Source organism: Xiphophorus maculatus, chromosome 5, assembly GCF_002775205.1.
Source record: "Xiphophorus maculatus strain JP 163 A chromosome 5, X_maculatus-5.0-male, whole genome shotgun sequence".
In the NCBI taxonomy this organism is placed as follows: domain Eukaryota; kingdom Metazoa; phylum Chordata; class Actinopteri; order Cyprinodontiformes; family Poeciliidae; genus Xiphophorus; species Xiphophorus maculatus.
Genome location: NC_036447.1, coordinates 4899474 through 4918109, shown reverse-complemented (window position 1 = coordinate 4918109; position 18636 = coordinate 4899474). Strand labels below are relative to the sequence as shown.

General features: G+C 39.6%; 2 protein-coding genes across 3 annotated transcripts in view; one reads left to right on the top strand and one right to left on the bottom strand.

Moving 5' to 3' along the window:
* The window catches only part of LOC102237977 (apoptosis-stimulating of p53 protein 2-like), a 17893-nt gene extending 9982 nt beyond the window's left edge, over nt 1-7911 (top strand). The window contains exons 8-19 of one of the 2 annotated variants that reach the window (XM_023333656.1): nt 118-305; nt 1236-1400; nt 1527-1746; nt 2201-2292; nt 2379-2760; nt 2983-3431; nt 3561-3725; nt 4396-4533; nt 4682-4815; nt 4902-5068; nt 6579-6778; nt 7096-7911. In XM_023333656.1, coding sequence (XP_023189424.1) covers nt 118-305; nt 1236-1400; nt 1527-1746; nt 2201-2292; nt 2379-2760; nt 2983-3431; nt 3561-3725; nt 4396-4533; nt 4682-4815; nt 4902-5068; nt 6579-6778; nt 7096-7137 — 2342 coding nt within the window. In that variant the 3' untranslated portion in view covers nt 7138-7911. Of the gene's footprint in view, nt 1-117; nt 306-1235; nt 1401-1526; nt 1747-2200; nt 2293-2378; nt 2761-2982; nt 3726-4395; nt 4534-4681; nt 4816-4901; nt 5069-6578; nt 6779-7095 lie in introns of both variants that reach the window. The other variant, XM_023333655.1, reaches the window with a different exon arrangement.
* Nucleotides 7666-18636, bottom strand: LOC102234899 (GTP-binding protein 2-like). The gene is made up of 12 exons (XM_005810708.3): nt 18425-18636; nt 17491-17517; nt 16647-16831; nt 15811-15922; nt 15525-15722; nt 14646-14820; nt 13367-13586; nt 12350-12485; nt 11390-11448; nt 11007-11178; nt 10098-10262; nt 7666-10027 (listed from the first exon to the last, which is right to left on the bottom strand). The coding sequence occupies exons 1-12, from the start codon at nt 18611-18613 to the stop codon at nt 9845-9847; spliced, it is 1821 nt and encodes a 606-aa protein (XP_005810765.1). The 5' UTR covers nt 18614-18636; the 3' UTR covers nt 7666-9844.

The window sequence follows — 18636 nt, the reverse complement described above, 5'->3', positions numbered from 1 at the left end:
TGGCAAGGAGACCTTCCAACTGCAACCTTTCCACATATAGCAACTCCTAAAGGAAATAACTCGCTGTGTGCAATGTCACAATGTGTTTTGGGGATGTTTATTTTCTGTTTGTACCAGTGGAGGAGATTGGGCAGATGACCAGCCTGTTCCAGCGGAAGCACAACGAGTTGGAGTTGGCTGCAGCCAAGGTGGAGGAGCTGAGTGACCAGCTGGAGGCAATGAGAAACTCTCGTTTTGAGCCTCCTTTTCCTTTTCATCCTCACAACTCTTCTTCTGGGCTAACGGACTTATATAAAGACTTGCAGGTGAAGCCTCAGTCTAGTGCGTGCTTGATAATGTAATTATAACAAGCTGGTTAATTGTACCATGTAAATGTTTTTAGCCAAGGTTTAAACCAGTGATACCAATGGGCCTATCATGATAACAAATTTTGCTGGACGATAAATTGCCCCAGTAATTATTGCAATAAACAATAATTTTGTTTTGAGGACATTTCCAAGTAATATATTGATAATGACATAATAATCCAAAACCAATCACAGACCAATTTTATAAAGAACTCTTAACACTGGAACTGCAAAATATTTTAAATGTCCAAAATAAAACATGAGGAGCACGTCTCTTTTCGCAGTGGGGGCTGGTTGTTTACAGCGCTCACAGTTTCTGATACGCTTCATAGCTTTGGTTTGAGCCACAGGTTTTATTTCACACCTGTGGAAATAAAACCACAGGTTTTGTATTTCATAACTGCTTGTTTTTAAGCAGTTATGAGGCATGGTGGTGAAACCTTAAACTGTTACTCAACAGGTTGTCGCTAGGTAACCAAAGTTGAGGGAACTTGAAACTGCTTGTTACCAAGCAAGTTGTTGCTAGGTAACCATTGAGCGAGCGAGTCAGGATGGAAGTCCAGAGAATATTCTATCACATGTATTATCTATGGATATTGATTATATATCCATCACAATATATATTGTTATTGATTTATTGTCCAGGCATAGGCTGCTGGGTGAATTAGAGGTCTAAGAATTTTATTTCTTTTTAAAAATTTACTTTTCAAAGTCAAGTTGTTCAGTTGGTGATTAAGACTGTAATACCTGTGAATTTTAAAAAAGCAGCAGAACTGACATAAGAGTTACTGCTTAAGATGGTAACACCTTGAAAACTAGGATTTTCCCCAGGTCACTAAGCAGAAACTCGTCATCTTGTTGATGTTTTCACTTCCTACTCCTTTCCAGCTGAGGAACAAGCTGAACCAGGAACAAAGTGCTAGGCTGCAGCAGCAGAAAGACAGGCTGAAAAAGAACAACTTGGAAGTTGTTGCGATGGACCAACGTCTTGGTGAGCTTCAAGAGAGACTCTGGAAAAAAAAGGCTGCCCTGCAGCAGAAAGAGAACCTGCCAGTAAGTTTAGATAATACATTTGTCACAATATCTATTTATCACGAGGAGATAAGCAACAAAGCAAAGAAAGTCCATTACTTTTTGTTGTATTTTTGCACCTTTTTGAATTCTGCCATCATTTGTCAGGTGGCCTTAAACAGCGTCAACCCTCAACATGAGCCAAGCTCCAGAGTAGCAGCAGTGGGGCCATACATCCAGTCCGCCTCTAGGTCAAGCTCCCAGCCTTCTGCTGTGCTTCCTTGCCAGGAAACGATGGTGAAGTTGGCATATCCAGATGGCACTGCCACCTTACCAATGCCTTCCTCATCCCGAAAGCCACCAGCTATACCAGCCAAACCAAGCATTAGTATGCATAGTGATATGTTTCTTTTTGGTTTAACATTGTTAGACATTTTAATGATGATTATTGAATCTGAAAGGTGAACGGTTTCAACACAGAAATAAGTAATTGTAGAAACTTTTGTCCAGAAAACCACATTGCCTCCACTTGCTGCCCTCATATGTCAATCCTTTGCTATTAAAGCTATGGTCGGTTAGTTTTAGTCAAGGTTTTGTTTCTCTCTGTAATTTTAGTATTCTGAAGTTAATCTGAAGATTACAGTCGAGTGTGACTGTTTGCTTGTTAGGAAAGTTAAGAACCATCGGTCTAGAGAGGCAAAACAGGCACTTGGTCTATAGTATTTAACAAAACCACTATTTGTAGAATGAATTAAGGGACCAAAGAAATGCAGTTTGTTATGTTGAGGGTATAAAAAGGCTTCTTCAAAGTCAAAGATTTAAATGTAAAGCATCTTTTGCAGGTGTGGAGACCCTAAAAGACAACGCTTACATTCCTTCCCATGGTGCTTCACGACTTGGTCACACCGCACAGGCGCAGCAAAAGGATAACCAGGTCTTTCTGGACTTCTGCTTCATTTCTAATCTGTTTTCTGCTCCATGACTTTAATGGTTCTTTTTGTGTTTTGTTTTTGCTTTCAGTCATTTGGCAATGGTCTGTCCAAGTCAACTGTGCCACCAGCAGTTCCCACCAAGCCAAAACTATTTCCTTTCTCTGGTCCACCAACCTTTTCCAAGCCTGCCTTTTGGACAGGGACCTTTCCTGGGAAAAAGAAACTTAAGGATCCAGGAGTCATGTCTACCCACAGCAACACCCTCCCTCTGCACAGCAATAAGGAAAGTCCTCCTGCAGCTGCTGTGCGACCATACACACCAAACCCCACAGATGTGCCTCCACCTGTGTTTCAGAAACCCCAAACTCTGGCAGCCTCATCGATCTATTCGATGTACACCCAGCAGGCCACCCCTGGTAAAGCCTACCAAGCAGAAGGCCAGGGCACACTGTCCCGCAGCAAACCACGAGGTGACACCGATCCAGTTTCAGTTACCTTTGGTTTGTGTTTGGGAGTGTAATTTCATATTTGACTGGGGTATGAATACTTTTTGGGTTAACTGTACTCTCAAAATTAAGTTGAGTTGGATTGTGTTATCCGAAATGAAGGAAAAGCTGTAGGACATATAGACTTTGTTTTAAAATGTACTGATTATTTTTGTGTACTCTTTATCGCCGTCTCTTCCTGTGCAGTGTTTGGAAAACCAGTCCTTCCAGCTGGCAAGAGGCCGCAAACAGTCAGCTCAGAGAGCACCTCCTTGAGATCTGGGCTCTGTGAGTTTGAGACTGAAACCATTTCGACTGCTATCAATGATGACAAAGGTCCAGATGCCGATACAGCAGAATGTGCGACTCCTCGTCCGCTCAGTCCCTCCAAGCTCCTACCGTTCGCGTCCAACCCTCACAGGAACTCTGACGCCGACTTGGAGGGCCTCCGCCGCCGACTGCACAACGCCCCCCGGCCTCTAAAAAAACGCAGTTCAGTTGTAGAGCCTGAAGGCCCAGCTGGATTTAATATCGAGAAGCTTCTGTACCAGAAGACAACTCTGGCTGCCATGGAAACCATTCCTATGAAGAACATCAGTAGACCAGAGGAAAACATTCAGTCCACAGTTCCTGACGGCAGGACCATCAAGAAAGACGTCAGTTCCAGGGTCAAAGATAAAAGTTTAGCTGTTCTGATGTCAGCTGGACACAACAGTGACAGTTTGACAACGCCTTCGCTACCCTTCCCTGATCCCAGCTATTACCCTTTCCTTCTGCCCCCACAGGAAGACATGGATGAAGACCTTTCTTCCAGTGCAACTCAACAGGAGCACTTTCCAGAGGAGATGTTTACTTGGCCACCTCCGCCTTATCCCAGCTGTGAGGAGGAAGAACAGGCAGATGATACATTCACCTTTCAGCAACCGATACCACAAAACACAGACCTACCTGTGAGTAACAGTTTTACCAGTTAAGATGCTACTGCTGTTGTAAAAACACAGCAGTGAAAATGTTCTTTCCCTTACATGCAGTGACTCTGAAGGTGTTCACAAACCTTTTCAAATGGGCAGTTTGTATGATGAATGAAGACTTAATAAACTATTTCAAACCTCTCCCAAATACATCCATCCATCACCTACACTCCCTTATTGGTGAGGAGCACCCTGTGTGTCTCCAATCCGTCACAGGGCAATACAGAGACACACAGGACAAACAACCATGAACACTCATACCTAAGATCATTCAATTATATTAACAGTCGTGCTTTTTTACTGTGGGAGGAAGCTGGAATAAACATAGAGAACCCAGACATGCACAAGAATAACATGCAAAAACTTCCCAGTCTGGGATTAGAGCTTAGGACCTTCAGTGCTACCAACTGCGCCGCATTAAGGTCTTTGCCCCCAGTTTAAAAACTGTAATCTGGTCTTTTCTGTTTCCTTTGGAGCAATGGCTTCTTCCTCTCGGAGTGGCCTTTCAGCCCATGATGGTAGAGGAACAATTTCAACAAAGTAGAAAATGCCTTAGCCTATATTGGACCAAAAAAGTAGCACAAATAATTACTGTTCACTAAACAAAATATACAAATTCTTGTAATAGACTTTCTGCTCTGTCTTTCAGAGTAAACAGTCAATCTTGCGTAAACCTGGCTCTGACCGCCTGGAGCACAGGACGAGTGTCCAGTTCAGTCCTCTGGCCCTGCTTCTGGATTCCTCTCTGGAGGGTGAATTTGACCTCGTCCAGAGAGTCATCTATGATGTAAGTTACAGTTCTGGCTGATGCTACCTTGCGAGGCTAGAGCTTTTAGAATAGATATTCAAGCAGAATGCTGTAGAATTATGCGAATTTGGGTGAAGAATGGGATGGATGAATGGATCTTTCACGTTGCTGATATTTCTTTCTGCAGGTGGATGACGCCAGCATGCCTAACGATGAGGGAATCACAGCATTGCACAATGCTGTCTGTGCCGGCCACACTGACATAGTGAAGTTTTTGGTTCAATTTGGTGTCAACGTCAATGCTGCTGACAGTGATGGCTGGTGAGTCTGATCTTCAGTGAGCTCCTCTGATAAGCTTCACCTTCATGATCATGAGCACAGTTGACGAGCGTCTGATTCCCTTTTAGGACGCCGCTGCACTGTGCTGCCTCTTGCAACAATGTTCAGGTTTGCAAGTTCCTGGTGGAATCTGGGGCAGCTGTGTTTGCAGCTACATACAGTGACATGCAGACTGCAGCTGACAAGTGTGAGGAAATGGAGGAGGGCTATGCACAGTGCTCCCAGTTCCTTTACGGTGAGATATTTGGTAATGTATTTTGCCAAAATGCATTAAACATACGCTACTCACAAAAAGTTTAGGACATTATGCTTTCGAGTTAAATTTCAATCCTAAAATGCACTACGAACATTTACAGGTGAACTTAATATGACCTTCTCTAATCCTTTGCATCTACATGTCCAGCTGTTCAGTGTTTCAGTACTTTTTTTGCACAACTTGTTCTTCTCTAACAAGGAGCTTAATGGCAACATTCACAACTGGCTACAATCAGAATCGGTGTTTAAACAGTCCTCTTGTCATTCTCTACACGCATTTCGACATCATTAGACCAAGATGAGACTAACGACTAATCAACAGTACTTCCTTGCCATTGTGAAGTTTCAAACAGGATGTCCTCAGGCAGATGTGACCACTGAGCTTAGAGCGTCACAGAATATCATCAGCAGGTTGCAACTAAGATACAAAAACTGGAAGAGTCTTTGTATCTCTTCCCGTAATTTTGGTCACATCTCACACTGGTGGCTGCTTCATTTTGAAAAGTGCTCTGCTGAACCGGATGATAACTCAACTCCTGGCACATTTAAGGGAGGTCAGAGGCTCCCAAGTGTCACATCAGACAGTCAGAACCATTTACATCAGCATGGCCTGACTGCTAGACGACCAGTAAAGGTACCTGACCACACCATCTGGCCCAGGCATCCTCGTCTTGAATGGGACAGGGAGCATTTATGCCAGACAAGGGACCACTGGGGCTCAGTGCTCAGTTCTCTGATGAAAGTTGATTCACATTGAGCAGAAATGATGCCCGCCAACAATGGTGGAGACGTCAACAAGAGTGCCCTGCATCAACCACTGCTGTGGTGGTTTTACAGTGTGGGCATGTGTGTCTATTTAATACAGAATTGCCCTATGGATGTTATTTCATCTTACTCTAAAATAAAGAGCGCCAGCAGCCCCAGGCACCCCATCCTCCTTATTCTGTCTATGTATTGTCTTCTTTGGATGGGCTGTACTGAAAATTTTTTTTTTTGTACTTTGGTACAATAACAGAAAAACAGTATCATTCTGAGATTGTAAATAGTGCAGGGACAAGACCATATTACCTAATTAATATTATGTATCTTCTGTACCCCTGCATAATCAACACAGACCTAATTTTCATGGATGATAATTCTACAGCTCAACAAGTTTGATTGATCAAACTACAAACCTGCATCTTCTATCTCTCAAGCCATGCAGAAATTGAACATTAGCTGAAATTAGCGCCGAAATACGACACCTCATTTTCATATGAAACCACTAATTAGCGGTAATTAACTGATCGTAACCAACCTCTATCACAAAAGCAGACAAGAATCAATGGCGTAGTATGTTCCTAAAGACCCGCTTAGCTGCCCAACAAGGTGCCTCATGTAAAACACGAAGTTCAGCTTTGAACAAAAACAAACAAACAGTAATACTAGGGAATTGCTGATACAGTAAATACATTATTTCATCTAATCTAGTTTCCTGTCTGCCGCTGTAGGTGTTCAGGAGAAGATGGGTGTGATGAACCGTGGGGTGGTGTATGCCCTGTGGAGCTATACGCCTGAAAATAAGGACGAGCTTGGCTTTAGCGAAGGAGACTGCTTGACGGTGCTGAAACAGGAAGGGGAGGTCGAGACAGAATGGTGGTGGGCTCGATGTGGCGACCATGAAGGATACATTCCCCGCAACCTTCTTGGGGTAAGATGAACTGCAGATTACACATCACACCACTTTCTTAGGTGTATGTGGTGATTGGTATCGGTGATGCAATGATTGGTATCGGTGATTGGCCCTCATGTGTGATCGATTTTGTAATCAGCAGGAAAAAACCTGATCGGAGCATCCCTAATAAATACTAATTTCATTCTCAACATTGTGATGCTTTATAACCTTTTCCAGGTCTTGTTTGTCTTCTTAAAAAAAGTCTCTCTAATTAAATTCAAATAATTATTCTCATTGGTTTAAGTTTGGAAACGTAATCTTTTAATGAGAATCTTTTTCTCTTTTTCTCCCAGCTCTATCCGAGGATCAAGCCACGGCAGAGGAGCCTAGCTTAGCAGTGATTTACTTCCATTTGAAGAAATTCAAATGAGAAGAAACAGCAGCACAATTACAGATAATTTCTCTTGAACTACTGCCACCAACACAAAGAATACATCAAAGGACTGTTGCAGAGAAAGAAGAAACAATATTTCACCAGTTTCTACCGTTAAAATGGACTATAGGGGTTATTTTTCAAAACAGAGCTGTCCAACAAAGACAAAACCACATAAAAACAAGATTAAAATTATTTTGGGGTTCTTCCACAGTTTTAGAAAGTTGATTAATATATATAAACAAGTGGGGGAGGGAAAGGGAAGTTTTGCAGCTTGTTCTATAATGATAGCTAATTATTGCTTTAGATTTTTCTTTAAAATGGTTTGAACATTGTTTTTTATTATTAAAGCCATTTCATTCCTCCTCATAGTCCTGTTTTACTGCAGATTGGGTGATTTTACCAAAGATATAAGAATTAGCATGAATATAAACATTCAAAATAAAACACACATTGCTAAGACGTTAAAAGTAAGATATGTCACACATTCTCAGCTTTCCACTTAAACTCTTTATTTAAGAGCTTGAGGAACAATAAGAAAAAGGAAACTTTAAACCCTCTGTGTCCGTTTTCAGCTTCTACACTCTGCAGAATCAGCAGAATCTGTGGCACACATGTACCCTCAGAATACAGAGCAGAGTCAGCAGCGACTGCATTTCAGTAGTGACAAGAACCATGGAGTACATTCAAGATTAGATTAACAATTGCACAAATCCTTAAAAAAAAAAAAAAAAAAGGTTAGAAGCTAAAGTCACCACATACAGGTGTGGAGCACCTGCCCATTTTCGAGCATGCAGGTTAGCCTTAACTGGGCGTAGTTGCAGTGTGCATTTAATCCACATAATTACCAACCAACCACACACGTCTTTCACTGCTGCTCTTTTCACGAAGGAGTTCAGTGTTTCGGATCCAGATGGTACAAATTGAATGTAATGTGCGCTCGCTCGAACAGATTCACCTACAACCCTCAAAATACAAAAACGTCTTGAGATGATTGATGCAAATATAGTACGTGGGTTTCTTTAAACGCAGGTTTTAGGGAAGTGCTACAATGAACACGAGGATGAAGCTTTAACTGTTTCTGCATTATAGACGAGTAACAGAACAGGGAAACGTGGATAAATATTCCCTTACACTATGGATCCATTCCAACACAATGGAAGACAATGAGGGAAAAAAGGAGATAAAAGGATTTTTAAATGTTCATTTGTATAAGTACTAAAATATATTTATTCTAAATACAGTCTTCAAAGCAATAGTAATTTAATATGTCGTATTTGTTGGAGTTTCAGTACTTCCTCCTGTCATTGGTACGTGGAAACATATTTTCCTGAACAGGTTTTATGTTTGACATCATTATCTTCACTCTTTTGTTTTAAATTAAAACAGGACTTTTTGCAAAAATCTACCACAACTGGACCATGTTGAGTCAAACAGCTGTAGCTTCCAATTCAGTCACAATTGTACCTTACAGCTTTCAATATCAGATTTGACTTTAAAGTCCTAATTAAGTTGGTCTGTGGAGCAGAAACTGAGACGAATCAAAACAATTGTTACAATAATAGTTTTTCTAATGTTTTTGCTTTTTAGTTGCACTTAAATATATCAGATCAAACACATTTTAGTATCAGATAAAGATAGCTTGAGTAAAATCACAATACAGTTTTATAAGGAATATTTAATGTATTTAACAGCTATCCAAATGAAGAATGAAAATTTAATTAGTTCAATTTAATTTGAATCAAGAAATCACTCAAGTAGAACCTGTCTGACAGCATGAAGTAGGCAAACAAGTGTTTGCCTAGTCGTCTTCTTCTTCTTCCACTAGGACAAGAACAGACTCATATAAGAGCTAAAAGCCGAAATTACTGCAAGAAGAAAAAAGAGGCCAGATGTGAGGCACATCTATCATATGTGGCTCAAATCCATCATAAAGTCAGCAGCCTTAGCAGAGAGTCCCAGCCTTCTCGCTCTCGTTGAGATTACGTCGGGGAATCCCAACATGATCCCAGTCCTTAGTCCCTCCATCGTGTCCTTTGTCCTCTTATGGCTCCTTTTGACAAAGAGAAGCAGTGGCTCTACTCTGAGTCTGTCCCACATGACCGGGCTTCTCACCCTTTCTCTAATGAAGAGCCCAGTCACCCTGCAGAGAAAACTCATTTCAGCTGCTTATATCTGTGATCTTACTCTTGCGGTCTCTCCCCAGAGCTTGTGTCTTTAGATCAGGATAGGTACGTAGATCAACTGGTAAATCTAGAGCTTCACCTTTCAACACAGCGATGAGTCTATCAATCTCCTGCTCCATCTTTCCCCCCATTTGTGAACAAGACCCAGATATATTGAAACTCCTCCTCCATTCTACCCTACTCTGGCTCAAGACGGCCAATCTAGAGGCTGGCGTGGGTTTTGGTGGTCCACCTTGTTGACTCATCATCTGGGCAGAACAACAACTATTGTGTGACTGGTCAGACATTTAAAGTGGACGTGTTAAAACAACGATGTTTGCTGCAGTGAGATGAACTTATCAGGACTTCAGCACTCTTGTGCACTTTGTTGTTGCAACCTTGAGTAAGAAACCAAATTTCTTTGTGGAGTATGAACTGTGGATTGATATGCATGTAGGTGGCAGGAGCATAAAGCCAGCTTTTGTTGGTCCAGTGAAATTGTCCCTAGTAATCCTGCAGATTCTGGTCATGGTTCAGATTCTGGTCTTGGGGAAGCAGACGTGTTACATGACCGATGCCCTTGGTGACTCCCTCCCTGAAGAGCAGCTTGGCGCTCAGTCGCAAATACTCAGGGTGCTTGATGAAGCGAAAGCGAACAACGGCCCTCTCTCCAGTTCGAAGCTCGTCCTAAAACCAGAAGTGAAGAAGGATTTACAGTCTGTTTCCAAATGTAACACAAATAAGAAAACTCACCAACCTTTCCGTGAAGGCACTCCACCGTAGCCGTCTGCCGGACGTTACCGACATGGACGGTGACCTGCGAACCCCTTCGGAAAGTCTTTGCGTGGAAGAGCAGAACAATGGCAGCTTCGAACTGGCAGCAGATGGTCGGGTTCATCTTGGGGCTGACCATCACCATGCCCTGCAATACGCAGGAAGTGGAACACTCTTCAACCACTTCAAAATAAGAGCATGCATATAAACGTCTGAATATATGAAGAATTCTTAACAGAGATGGGTAGGAACTGGCTACATTCACTCAATTACATTCCCTTATGTAACCTTTTAGAGCATTTTTACTAGGCTGCACTTTTTACTTTTACTTGAGTAATTTTATTGTGAAGTATTTCTACCCTTACTTGAGTAAAATTTCTGGATTTTCTACCCATTGAATGAAAAACAAACGTGTTTTAACCAAAACTTCCCCAGACACAGACCTGTAGTTTTTATTAAAGTTTCATAAGTATTTTATTAAAAGAAACTGATTTTATTTTGTGTTACTTATATGAATTATTGTCCTCAAAACTTTATATTTTGATCCATCTGATTATGTAATTTTTAATATTAAATGATTGAAAATTTGATCAGTTACTTCGCACTTGAGTCGACTTTTACCAAATACTTTTTTACTCTTACTTGGGTCATTTTAGTTAGAGTACAATTTCTGACACCTCTACCAAAACTTCTACAATGTCAAACTTTATTCAACTTAAAGTTGAGAAAACATTAAAGCTATGTGCACCAAACGTTTTCAAAGTTAGCAAATACGCTATAGAACTAAATTTGCTCCTCTATTAGCGGGTTAGCACAAGTGTGCCCACCACTGATTTTGGTTATCAGTAAATTTCTGTCCTAATTATTAACCCAACATTCGGTGACCTCTGACCTTGCGCAAAAGTGAGCGATCAAAGTTTCCCAGAGCCAGAGTGGCTGCCTGTCCGGCCTTCAGCACCCTGCAGGCCGAGCGGTTCCTCTGGATGCTGCCCACTTTCAGGCGCAGGAAACGACCCTCTTCTGTGGGCCCAACAACGAGACGCTCGCCCTCCCTGCAAACTCCACTGGCAAAAAAACAAAACAAAAAAAACAAGGACAAATTAAAGACAGTGTTCAGGTTTTATTTTCAAACATTTTGGGATAAATTAAATTAAACTGAATCTAAACAGACAAAAATAAGGTCAGATGATAATAAATCAGCATTGCTAATCTATTCGTTAGCAACAAAATGGCTAACTAGAAGATTTAACCTTTAATTAGACCATGTCATCTTACCTGTACAGAGTTCCTCCAACAACAGTCCCAACATCAGGAACTGAGTAGATCTCATCCACCTGCAAACACATGATTGGAGCATAAAAAACTACTTTTAACATGGATGATTTCATTCATTAAGAGAAAAAAACTATCCAACCCAACCTTTTAACATTTTTGACAGTATGAAGGGAACTCTTTTCCTAAGTCCTATGTAAGCTTTTTTATTCTAGTTTTTGGAGCTACACTTCTACATCCTCCGATGGGACTAGAGCTGGGCGATAAATTGATTTGATCAGTTAATCAAATTTTGGGTTTTTGAAGATTTAATTTTTGGAAATTTGGCTTTTTTTTTTAAATCACAAATTCACTCCTTGGGTTTCTTGTTTGACAAGCGTGTTTTACAGTTTCTATTGATTTGGACTATGATTTCATGTCAATGTTACGATGGGTTATTAGGGTCAGGCTAAGATTTTTAATGTTTTCTCTTTTTATACAATTTTGGGAATAAAGTCATAATATTTCAGGGTTACCAGAATAAAGTCATAATATTTGGAGAAACGATGTATGCAAACAACTGTGTATATTTCAAATAAAGAACTACACTGACTGGGTGGTCACATCAGATCTTAATGACTCTAGAGAAGCTTTTTCTCATTAAAACAACTTTTTCTTATAATTTTAAAGATATTCTTCCATTATGTTGTCGTAATTAAACAAACAAAAACATTTTTTAGCCTGTCCCTAATACTCTGTCGCAAAACTCACCGAAGGGATGAATAAAATCCACCATTTGAAAATACTTTGCCATTTGTAATTTCTTTTATTTGAAAAAGAAAGTGAGAAAAATAATCGATTAAAATCTGAAATCGGATCTGGTATAAAAACCATAAGAGATTTTATTTTAGAGCCATATAGCCCATTCTTAAAAGAGACAGAAATGTAACCTCGTGTCCATGTTATGCGTGTTTGCTTGTGGACCTGGAACTCTGTAAGCTGCTGCATCAGCTCCTCCTGTTCTTTGCTGTTGCTAAGCGGAGGAAGGATGTTCAGGAAAACCTTCAGGAGGTCAAGGCTTTCTCCTGACACACTGGACAGGGTGAAGATGGGTGTGATGCTACACACACAAAAAGGCAGACAAACAAGAGTAACAATAAAATAATTTGTTTCAAAGGCAACACAAATAAATACTTTTGTAAATGAGAAATCTACAACGTGGTCTCAGGGCCATTGTAGATAGAAAAAAGGAGGAGTAAATTTGTAATAGAAAAACTCGGAAATTTTGAGATTAATCTCAGTCTTTCTGAGTTTGACAAATTGAAAATTTGTTAGAAAAAATTTCAACATTTTAGATTAATTTCAGAATTTTTTAATAAAAAAATCTTGGAAATTTCTGAGTTTCAAAAGTCAATTTTTGTTTTTAAATTTTGTCTTTTTTTGTAGAAAACTTCTGAGATTAATCTAAAATTTTGACATTTTTTCTAGCAAATATTACATTTTTCAAACTCAAAAATGTTTTTTATAGAAAAATTCTGAGATTATGCTCAAACTTTCTGAGTCGGAAAATTTGAAAAAAAAAAACTAATTTTGAGATTAATTTCAGAAAATTTCTAGAAAATAAAATCTTGAAAATTTGATTTTCAAAAGTCCAAAAAAAATGTTGCTTTTGGAAATTTCCAAGTCTTTTAAGAAAATTTCTGAGATTATTCTCAAAGTTTCTGTGTTTTTTGGGGTTTTTTTTTGTGGAAATGTACTTTTTTTGTATCTACAGTACAGACCAAAAGTTTGGACACAACTGTGTGTCTTTCTCATGAGAAAGTGTGTCCAAACCTTTGGTCTGTATTGAGTACAGACCAAAAGTTTGGACACACAGTTGTGTCCAAACTTTTGGTCTGTACTGTACATTGCCATAATATGTCGTGATCAAACTTTAATGTCTAAGTCTAGGAAAATATTTCTTGGTTGAACTGCTTCTATTTGCTGTAAGTTGGTACCCACCATGCAGACTGGGTGAACTGCTGCGCTGCAGTCACTGCGTCATCAGGGTTCATCACCACCATGGGAATCTTGTTGCAGCCTGGCTGCTTCAGGACTCGCTCCAGTTGCCGGACAGTTCGCTCCACGGTGCCGCGGGAGCACAGATCCACTTTACTGACTACGATAAAAATTGGGACTTTCAGAGCCATGGCCAGTCCCAAGTGCTCTCGAGTTGTACCAGCTGGACACAGAAGAGAGGAAATGCACTGAGCGAGAAAACCACATACAAGGCATAAAATGCAACTGTAAAAGAGCTAAAAATGCAATGTAGTGTTTTTTCATTTCTGTTGTAATGTTAGAAGTTTTTCTGCACCATATGTGTCGAACTCACGGTGCTGTGTGGCACGGATGACGTTAAGTTTACTGCGGCATTATTAAGTATATTTCTGTTAATTTAAAGTGCTTATTAAATTTCTGCTGGAATGTATGTTAATAAGTAAATATTTTAAATTGTAATGGTAATGTTTTTCTCGACTTTGATAGCTAATGAAATGTTTAGAGACATTTGAATCTGATTTAAATGTCACAGCTTGGCTAATTGATTTTATTTCAGTCTCCTCTCTTTGAATATAGAAAAAGGGAATAAATTTCCACTGAAAATCTCTGAAATTTTACAGAAATAAACTTCTTTCTGAGTTTGAAAAGGTGAAAATTTGCAAGAAAGAACTCAGAAATTTTTAGATTAATTACAGAAATTTTCTAGAAAAATACATGGAATTTCTAAGTTTGAAAAGTCAGAAATTTGTAAAGAAAATATCTGAAATTTTGAGATTTATATTAGAAATTTTCTAGGAAAAAAACTAGAAAACTTTTGAGTCTGAGAAGTCGAAAATTTGCAAAGAAAAAACTCAGAATTTTTTTAGATTAAACTCAGAAATTTTCTAGGACAAATTTGGAAAATTATGACTTTGAAAAGTCAAAATGTTCACCTTCTGAAACTCAGAAAATGTTCAGGAGTATTTTCTTGCACACTTTCAAGCTCCAAAAAAACCTTTTTTTTTCTGGAAAATTTCTGAACTTTTGGCAGAAATTTACTCCTTTTTATAATAAGCTGATGTTCACAGTTTGTGCCTTTGCCTATACCGTTACTTTGTAACGGCTATTGTGTGACGTCATCTTTATGACAGCGTGTGTTCATGTGAAGCCTAAAATTCTTCTTTGTACGGATTGATGAAGAGATGAAATTCATTATTCACCCATTGTCTGTCTGTTCATCTCTCCAGGTGTGTTTGCAGCTCACCAATGCCGGTGTTGGCGCTCACTACAAGCATGGCAAAGTCGGGGCAGTAGCTGGTTAAACCGAAGACGGTGGTCTTCAGGTACTTGTGGTGACCTGCCAGGTCGATGAAGGTGATCATTTTGGATGAGCTCTCACAGATCTCCTCTGCTGTTCGAGACTCACTGTAGTTTACCACCTGAGCAGAATAGTGACATCGTCAGGATCCAGAAAGTAGCAGTAGTTGTAGACAGTTTGAAGTAGATATCTGCCCAGGCATTGGAGTTTCCCAGTGTCAGTAAAATCAAGAGAACAATCCTATGATGCATATGGACACTTTTTCATCTTGTACAGCACAATTTATTTTACATATATAATATCTTAGAAAAATATAAGGTACAAAAAAGTAGATTCATATTTATTAACAACATTTTTTTTGCTTTTGTCTTAGCTTTGGAGTAACTCGAACCACAAATATCGACCTACTTTTCCTGAAACACAAAGTGTTCAGCCCAAATAAGAAACAATCAACCCCAAAAAGTCAGAAACTGTGGGCTTGTGTTATGATAACACAATCGTGCAAAACCTTGTTTTTATGTTTTGTATCTACAATGATTTAATATTTTACTTTAAGTTTGGACACAACTTCACTATGGGAAATGTATTGTCACCATTTTATTTCTAGTTTTAGGATTTTAAATAGAGATAAGCATCAAATTCAGCAGAAAGATGTTAGATCTTTTTCTTTTTTAGTCTCACTCTTCATCAGTGCAAATATTGTATGAATAAAACAAGAAACTGTGGAAAATTTGTGTTTAACATTATGTCTAATTTTAAAAATATTAGCTGATTCTTTTTAAGTTTTACCCAAAGTTGTAAAGAGCCACTGAGTAAGAGGAATACCTCTCCTTTGCTGTTAAAGCCCAAGATTTCAAAGCTGATGCTGGAGGTGCGTCCCGTCTGGATTTCATGCAGGTGTCTGAAAAGGTTTAGTCGAGCTCGACCTCGGCCGTTATCCAACTCTCCCTGCGTCAGGACGCCCAGCAGGGTCGACTTCCCTGAGTCCACATTTCCCAGCACGGCCACACGCAGGTCCAGGAACTGAGGAATGAAAATAGATTTGGCCCAACCCTTGCAGGAAATACAAAATTATAACATGTTTACAGGCACAATGTTGCAGAGAACACACCTGCTGATCGTCAGGGACCTTTCGGACAAGAACCTCTGCAATTTTCCGGATATTTCTGTCCAGGCCATAGTCCACTTCCCTTTCTCGCAGAAGAGTTATATCAGCTCCGACCCTTCAACAAGACAAGCAAAACAAAGTATTATTTCAGAAATTATAACACACTGCTAGCATACTTCATGAAAATCTTGAAGAGTACATCTCTCAGTAGTGATGGCTCCAGAGGTCAAAATCTTTTATGAATAAAATTGTTTATCCTAGAAGTAAAATCAAACAAATCAAAGCATACTTCCTTATGGTAAATTAGCTCAAACAAGCAGATCTGTGTTTCGATTTTATCTGGTTCAGTTCTACAAAAAAAATATTTAAGCCTTGTATGTTAGAGCCAATACTGACCAAGTTATTTTAAAAAGGTTCCCCCCTTGATCACCACATGGGACCACAAAATCAACAAACCTCCACAGGCCTGAAATCTGGGTGTAGTGATGAACTCTGATCTGAACCGTCAGAGCAACATAAAGACAGTCACAAAGTTGGCCTTCTATCACCTGAAGAACATTTCCAGGATTAGAGAACTAATGTCCCAGTAAGATCTAGAGAAACTCATCCAGGCGTTCATCTTTAGCCGCATTGATTACTGCAACAGTAATCAATGTTTCGGGTTAGCATCGAAATTCAGCTGTTCTGCCTAAAACCAGGAGGACAGAGCACATCAAACCAGTTCCTATACAAGTGGTATAGGGTAACTAATATTTGTTCTCAACTTGGTAGTTGATGTTTTGGGGTTTTTATGATAAAACTTCAGCAGGCGAATGAAAGGAGGTCATGGGGTCACCTACTTCTCTGCCATTCTCTTTAGCGTCTTGAGCGAGCCTTTCATGTCGGCCTCCGTCAGACCCACCAGCAGGCCGTTGTCTTCCACTCCGATCTGGTACACGGCCTCACCGCGGCCCTCCTGCAGACGCCACTTCAGCTGCGTGGCCAGATGCTCGAAGCGGTACTGAGTGGGGTTGACGAGCTTTAACTGGAAAACACGAGAAACAAGTACAAACCTGTGCAGCAGGTAAATGGGATTCAATTGTGCTTCTCTAATCACCAGAGAGATATACTTATATTTCTCATTCTTTTTTCTTTTTAGATGACTTTTAAAATTATTCTTCTGCCTTAAAATGGCTAAATCTAAACTAAATGATTATGTTAAATGTTTTCTGTTTACCTGCTTATTGATTAAAACATTTTATGTCAACAAGATGATTTAGTGTGGACAGCTTATGTGTGAAACTACATTTAATAAACTTTTTTTTCAGACTGTAAAATTGTTTTAAATAATCAAAAAACTTTAGCTTCACCATTTGCTACCAATGCTGTTGCTGGGTTTAAAAGGTTCCTTAATGTAATTTTTATGTATTTCTTGACTTTGGGACGAGACAGTTAACATAACTTTTGTGAGAAACAAGTATGACTAAAATGAAAAAAATCTGCTGTATTTATAAAATATGCCCTTTAAACATTCTGTGGCATGATTCACACAATAAGATGATTGGGACAGTGACAACTACCACTTCAAAGAATAGTAATAAACTGTAATACTGACAGCTGCTCTGCTGCTTCAGCAGTTAAAAATGCCATTTTAAAACCAAAGTTACTCCTAATCAAAACGATGTAACATAAAAACTTAGTTACCTTGTATTCAATGTTTCCTTCTTCAGCCTGGAAACAAACAAAAACAGAAAACATGTGGAATTACTAAACAGTAAACCAATAAAATGTAGAGGGCTTTAACACATCAAATCTCAAAGTGGTACCGAGTCGAGCAGGGGAATATTGTCTATTGTTTCAAAATTACAGTCTTGTGTGCATCTCTAGCTCAAATAACCCAGAACACAGGCAGGGGACCACAGAGTAGCTATATTATTGAAACTGAATTTAATTTAGAAATGTTTGCATAGGGAAGAACATGTCAGAGACGTGGACGAGGAACTGAATTGCACTTGAGTCACAAATTGAACGACTTTAGACAGACTTGACTAAATCTCTTCACATCCCTAAAATGGAAGCTTAGAGGCTCAGGGTGTAAAAATCCCTTTTATACAGTCCACTGGGGAGAAGAAAATGATTTCAGCTGTGCATTAAGGTATGACAGCAGGCCTGAAAGAAACGAAAGAGAAAAAGAAACTCTCTCCTAGTAAGGAAGGTCAGTCTTGTGACTTCACTTGGATCAGAGCCGTGAAAATACTTGATATCTTACACTGAACTTAAAGCCATGAAGTAACTATGAACTAATGATGACAACATAGCTGGAAATAAAATACTTGCTATTATATAGATTTCATGGTGTAAACCTGCTTGACGAAAGGTGTTATGATGCTTTCTGAAGACAATGTGGCCGTTATTATTATTATTATTATTATTAATAAATTGTTGGTGGGTTTTATAGCTGATTCTTGTAGGAGATATTAAGTTAAAGTTGGAGAGGTTAGCCTGGGGGTTTCTCTCTAATCACGGAAGCAGGTAAACCTGAAGACATTGCGCCACCATGTTTGAGGGACTCTTGTCATCTGTGCTGCAGTACGGACTAACTGCCTGCGTTAATCCCGGGCCAGAACCAGGTAGCTACCTCCGGCGGTAAAATCGGTGGCGGTGTCCTGTTGTTCCTCTTCCTTTTATTCCTCCTCTTCCTGCCTTGTTTGCCTCGTCTGGCCCGCGACTTTTTGGATGATTTCTTCCCTTTGATATTTGACAGGGATCCAGGTCCATCATGTCTGTTTCCGGGAGGAACCGCGGCAGTTTGGAGCAAATCAACCATGGCTGAGCTCAGGCAGTGATCGA